This window comes from Neopelma chrysocephalum, unplaced genomic scaffold (genome assembly GCF_003984885.1).
Source record: "Neopelma chrysocephalum unplaced genomic scaffold, ASM398488v2 Primary Assembly neopelma1_96671, whole genome shotgun sequence".
Taxonomy (NCBI): domain Eukaryota; kingdom Metazoa; phylum Chordata; class Aves; order Passeriformes; family Pipridae; genus Neopelma; species Neopelma chrysocephalum.
Genome location: NW_020925316.1, coordinates 2,073 through 8,515, shown reverse-complemented (window position 1 = coordinate 8,515; position 6,443 = coordinate 2,073). Strand labels below are relative to the sequence as shown.

Genomic DNA, 6,443 nt, shown 5'->3' with positions numbered 1-6,443 from the left:
AAGTGGTGGAACTTGAACCCCTCTGAATTTGAGTTTTTTCTGGTCAGCATCCCAAGGAAAAACAAGACATCTCTGCAGTTTCTTTGCCTGTTTTCTTTGGGATTGGGTGTTATGGTGTTCAACATATGGTCTACCCATATTTTAAGAAAGCAGTATTCTGGATAATGCTGTAAATGGCGTGTTTTTACATTGCTGACAAGTATGATTATTGAATGATTATTGATTATTGAATGACTAAAATCAAAATCTAGAACCCATCCCAAAATTTCTGACATTTCTGCATTAAATTATCCCTCATTAATCTGCAATGATAAAAATTATAAGAATGCAATACGTTATTACCTGCATTATTATCTACATAATTATCTGCATTAATTTAGTCCTTGTGAGCAGGAAGGAAATATGCCCTGCAAGCATAGCTTGAGGCGTGAGACCTTGACTAAGGGATATGTCAGACAAAGGCAAATTCAAATCCAAAGGCAAAGGCAAAGGGAGGGAAAAAAAGGAAGTATGGAATATCCTATATAAATATCCATATGGAACGGACCCACAAGGATCATCAAAGTCCAGCTCCTGGCCCTGCACAGGGCTATGCCAAGAATCACACCATGTGCCTGAGCTTTTGTTGGTCTCTGTCACACTCTCTCCCACTCAAAATACTTTTGCTGTTCTTACTGGTTTTGGTTTCAATTCTAAAATTGTTCTTACCTCAACCCACAAGGTTTATTTTTTTCTTTCCAGTTCTCCTCCTCACCAGACAGGGGGAATTTGGGGAGGAGAGAGTGAGTGAGCAGCTGCATGGTACTTGGTTGCCAGTTGGGGATAAACCATGATAGTCCTTCTTGGCACCCAATGTGGGGTTTGAAGAGTTGAGATAATGGGCTTGAGAAAGGTTGAGATCGGACCATAGTGTGTTAAAATGAATTTGTTACAAGCATTTATTCTATTAGTTGCATAGATGCTGGCCATCATGCTGTTTTATTTGCTCTCAGTGTTCCTGCATGTATGCTCAGGCACTCGATCCATACTACCACTCTTGCTGTCTGTGTTCCGTGGGGTGATGTTTATTCTCCATGGAGCCTGGGCTAAGGTTTTCATTCTCGTGTTTTCTGCAGTACTGGTTTAGGAGATGGAGGGTCAGATGCCTGCTCAGCAAGTTTGCTGGGGACACGAAGCTGGGAGGAGTGGGCACCCCAGAGAGTTGTGCAGCCCTTCAGAAGGACCTCGACAGGCTGGGGGGGAACCATGGGAAGTTCAACCAAGGCAAAGGCAGGGTCCTCACCTGGGAAGAATAACCCCACGCACCAGCACAGGCTGAGGGTCGACCTGTTGGAAGGCAGCTCATGGGAGAAAGAGTTCACTCAGGGAGGGCAAACAGGAAGGGCTCAGCCACCTCCCAAGTCTCTCGGGTGAGCTTTTTTTTTTTCCTCCCCCCTGCAACTCAACTAAAGCCAGCAATGGTTTCAAAAAAAGTGAAACCCATTGCTGCTGTTATCACAAGAGGTGATAACAGATCACACAGACGGAACCCCTCAAGAAGGACACCAAGATGGATGCAGCTGTTCAGGTCTCTGGCTGTGCAGAGTGTTTGAGCCTGGCGTTAGTACCTGAGGACAGTGTGAGTGACGTCTATGTATGATGTGAGTGGGTGAATGATTTGCTGTGCCAGGTGGCAGAGCTCAAGGAAGAAGTGGAGAGGCTAAGAAACATTAGGGAAAGTGAAATTGACTGGTGGAGTCGCATCCTTTTGCCCCCAAAAGATATCCAGCAGGAGACAGTGAAGCTCTGTCCCTCCTGCCATCAGGCAGATGGAGCAAACCAAGTGGATGGGGGGAAATGGAAACATGTCCATGACTGGAGTGGTAAAAGAATCCACTCCCCCATCACCTCCCTGGGTGCCCTTAAAGAACAGATAGGAGACCCTGGACCCAGAGGGTCAGACAGAGAACAGTCAGGAGGAAGATCCATTTGGAGGGTCTCCCGGTTGCACCCTGTCTACCAGACAGATTACAACCACATCTATAAAGAAAAAAAGAAGGGTGGTTGTAGTTGGTGACTCCCTTCTGAGGGGAACTGAAGGCCCTATATGTCAACTGGACCCATCCCACAGGGAGGTCTGCTGCCTTCCCGGGGCCCGGGTGAGGGATATTAGTAGGAGACTCCCTGAGCTAATTTGGCCCTCAGATTATTATCCACTGTTGGTAGTCCAGGCTGGCAGTGATGACATTAATAGAAGAAGTACCAGGGTGATTAAAAAGGATTTCAAGGTGCTGGGTCGATGAGTTGATGGGACGGGAGGACAGGTGGTGTTTGCCTCAGTTCCTGCAGTAGCAGGGATGAATGCGGAGATGTAGCAATGGATGTTTGGAAAGAGTCCTGCCAAAGATGGACTGATGAAGCAGAAGTTTTTAATGTTGTTTAAACTCATGTTAAGAGGGCTCTTTACAGAGCCACTGCGTTTTCCCCTATACCTCCACTGTAAATCCCTTATCTCTCGGGCCAGAGTGTCCTGGGAAGATGTCCCAAGGTGTTTCCATTGGTCCCTTGTTAACCCCTCCCTTATTGGCTGTAAACCCCTTACCTTGATTGTGACCCCTCACCTGTGATTGGTCCCCAAGGGCTATATAAGCCCCCTCCCACACGGAGAGGACTAGGAAAACCCATCTTATCGATAGGTGGCTTAAAGATTGGTGCCACAGGTGGAATTTTGGTTTTTCGGACCATGGGGCAAATTCCACAGTACCTAGTCTCTTCAAACCCATAAGTTGGCAGGGCTGATCAGGAGGGCTTTAAACTGGGTTTGAAGGGGGAAGGGATTGAAACCTGGCTTTACAGAGATGAGCCTAAGGGTGGAAAGCCAGAGTTAGAAGTGAAATCAGCAGCCCAGCTGAAGTGCATGTACACCAGTGCATGCACTATGGATAACAAACAAGAGGAGCTGGAAGCCATCGTGCAGCAGGAAAGCTGTGATGTAGTCACCATCACAGAAACGTGGTGGGATGACTCGCATGACTGGAGTGCTACCATGGGTGGCTACAGACTCTTCAGAAAAGACAGGCAAGGTAGGAGAGGTGGAGGGGTGGCTCTATATGTTAGAGAGTCTCTTGACTCTGTAGAACTTGAAGTCAGTAACAATAAGGTTGAGTGCCTGTGGATGAAAATCAGGGGGAAGGTCAACAAGGCTGACGTCCTGGTGGGAGTCTGTTACAGACCACTCAATCAGGATGGCAAGGATGATAAGTTATTCTACAAGCAGCTGGCAGATGTCTCAAAATAACCAACCCTTGTTCTCATGGGTGACTTTAACCTGCCGGATGTCTGCTGGGAACTCTACACAGTGGAGAAGAGACAGTCTAGGAGATTCCTAGAGTGCATAGAGGATAATTTCCTGCTTCAGCTGTTAAAGAACCCTACGAGAGATAGGGCCCTGCTATACCTTCTGTTCACAAACAGAAGGGGCTTGTGGGAGATATGGTGGTCGGAGGCTGTCTGGGGCACAGTGACCATGAAATAATAGAGGTTTCAATACTCAGGAATGCAAGGAGGGCCATCAATAAAACTTCTACGCTGGACTTCCAGAGGGCAGATTTCAGCCTATGCAGAAGACTAGTTCAGAGTGTACCCTGGGAAACAACCCTTGAAAACAAAGGGGTCCAGGAGGGATGGACATGCTTCAAGAAGCAAGTCTTGAACACACAGGAGCAGGCTGTCCCAGTGTGCTGAAAGGCAAGCCGGTGGGGAAGACAATTGGTCTGGCTGAACAGGGAGATTTTGAAGGAAATTAGGGTAAAAAAGAGAGCTTACTGATTATGGAAAAAAAGGCTGGCTACTCAGGAAGAGTTTAGGAATGTAATTAGGTCATGTAGAAAGAAAATCAGAGAGACAAAGACACAATTTGAACTCAATCTTGTCACTTCTGTTAAGGATAACAAAAAGTCTTTCTACAGATACATCAATAACAAAAGGAGGAGCAAGGAGAACCTCCATTCTTTATTGGACATGGGGGGGAATATAGTTATCAAAGATGAGGAAAAGGCTGAAGTATTTAACACCTTCTTTATCTCAGTTTTCAACAGGAAGACAGGTTGTCCTGAGGACAGCTGGCTTCTGGAGCTTGTAGACAGAGATATGAAGCTGAATAGCCTCCCTGTAATCCAGGAGGAAACAGTTAGTGACCTGCTGAGCCACTTGGATCCTCACAAGTCTATGGGACCAGATGAGATCCACCCAAGGGTGATGAGGGAGCTGGCAGAAGAGCTCACCAAGCCGTTCTGCATCATCTACCAACAATCCTGACTCACTGGGAGGTCCCAGATGATTGGAAGTTGGCGAACGTCACACCGATCCACAAAAAGGGCTGGAAGGAGGACCTGGGAAACTACAGGCCCGTCAGCCTGACCTCAGTGCCTGTCAAGGTTATGGAGCAGACCATCCTAAGTGCAATCACACAGCACCTACAGGATGGACAAGGGATCAGACCCAGCCAGCACGGGTTTAGGAAGGGCAGGTCCTGTCTGACCAACCTGATCTCTTTTAATGATCAGGTGACCCGCCTGGTGGATGAGGGGAAGGCTGTGGATGTGGTCTACCTGGACTTCAGCAAGGCCTTTGACACTGTCTCCCACAGCATTCTCCTGGAAAAGCTGGCAGGCCACGAGTGGCAGCCCAGGGGCACTCTATGCTGGGTTAGGAACTGGCTGGAGGGCTGGGCCCAGATATTGGTGGTGAACGGTGCTGCGTCCAGTTGGTGGCCAGTCATTAGTGGTGTCGCACAGGGATCAGTGTTGGGCCCATTTCTATTTAAGATCTTTATTGATGATATAGATGAGGGGATTGAGTCCACCATTAGCAAATTTGCAGATGACACTAAGTTGGGGGGGAGTGTCGATCAACTGGAAGGCAGGAGTGCTCTGCAGAGGGACCTGGACAGACTGGAGAGTTGGGCTGATTCCAGCGGGATGAGGTTCAACAAGGCCAAGTGCCGGGTCCTGCACTTTGGCCACAACAACCTCATGCAGCGCTACAGGCTGGGCACAGAGTGGCTGGAGAACAGCCAGGCAGAAAGGGACCTGGGAGTTTGGATTGACAGGAAGCTGAACATGAGCCAGCAGTGTGCCCAGGTGGCCCAGAAGGCCAATGGCATCCTGGCCTGGATCAGGAACAGTGTGGCCAGCAGGTCCAGGGAAGTGATTCTTCCCCTGTACTCAGCGCTGGTGAGGCCACACCTGGAGTACTGTGTCCAGTTCTGGGCCCCTCAGTTCAGGAAGGATATTGAGGTGCTGGAGCAGGTCCAGAAAAGAGGAACAAGGCTGGTGAAGGGACTTGAGCACAAGTCCTATGAGGGGAGGTTGAGGGAGCTGGGGATGTTTATCCTGGAGAAGAGGAGGCTCAGGGGAGACCTCATCACTCTCTACAACTCCCTGAAAGGAGGTTGTAGCCAGGTGGGGGTTGGTCTCTTCTCCCAGGCAACTATCAGTAAGACAAGAGGGCATGGTCTTAAGCTGTGCCAGGGGAGGTTTAGTTTAGATATTAGGAAGAAATTCTTTCCAGAGAGGGTAATCAGGCATTGGAATGGGCTGCCCAGGGAAGTGGTGGATTCCTCATCCCTGGAGGTTTTTAAGATGAGACTGGATGTTGCACTTAGTGCCATGGTCTAGTAACCACGGCGGTGTTGGATCAAGGGTTGGACTTGATGATCTCAAAAGTCCTTTCCAACCCAGCTCATTCTATGATTCTATGATTCTAGGATGTGAGGATCCTTGTGGACAACAAGGTGTTGATGAGCCAGCAGCGTGTCCTTGTGGTCAAGCAGCCCAACAGCCTCCCTGCCTCCCTCTGTCTCTCATTCTTCGGAAGCCCTCTAGGCTGACTGCAGAGATATTTGAAAATTTTGAAGATTTTGAAAGTTCTTTGCATTACCCTTGCAACCAGCCTGGCCCTTTTGCTGGGAATCAGCATGGGCTTGCCTGTGGTTGAGATCTTGTTTAGGCATGAGCCATGATTGGTGGTCACCCCAACCCAGGGACAAGCTCTGCAGCTCCAAGGAAAAGGAGAGCGACTGAAGCTGAACAAATTCTGCTGACAAGCACGGGGGCTACTTCAGTCTCCACAACAAGCACTGCAGCCACTCAATCTCCAGCCACAGGCACTGCGGCCACTTCTGTCCCTGCACCAGGCACTGCATTTACTCGGGGGCCACTCAAACTCCAGCTGCTTCACTCCCTGCAACAAGCAGTGCCACTACCCAAGTTGCAGTGGCAAGCACCGGAGCTACTCAGATCCCAGGGACTGACACTACAGACACTCAGACTTCAACGCTGGCAAGTGCAGATGAACCAACAACTATTTATTACAAGCTGTTCCACCATCTTCTTCTTTTTTTTCCTTTTGCCTTGACATCCGGTCTTGAAGTGTTTCCAAAGCAGAGGTTGTCTGTTGGATGA

The 6,443-nt window shown here is 48.8% G+C and overlaps 1 protein-coding gene across 1 annotated transcript in view; it reads right to left on the bottom strand.

The window, feature by feature from the left end:
* Positions 1-1,094: 1,094 nt before the first annotated feature.
* LOC113981568 (centrosome-associated protein CEP250-like) overlaps positions 1,095-6,443 on the bottom strand; it is a gene marked incomplete at its 5' end in the record, with an annotated part of 6,852 nt that continues 1,503 nt past the window's right edge. Inside the window, one exon of the mRNA XM_027708995.1 lies at positions 1,095-1,232. Coding sequence (XP_027564796.1) covers positions 1,095-1,232 — 138 coding nt within the window. The remainder of the gene's footprint in view (positions 1,233-6,443) is intronic.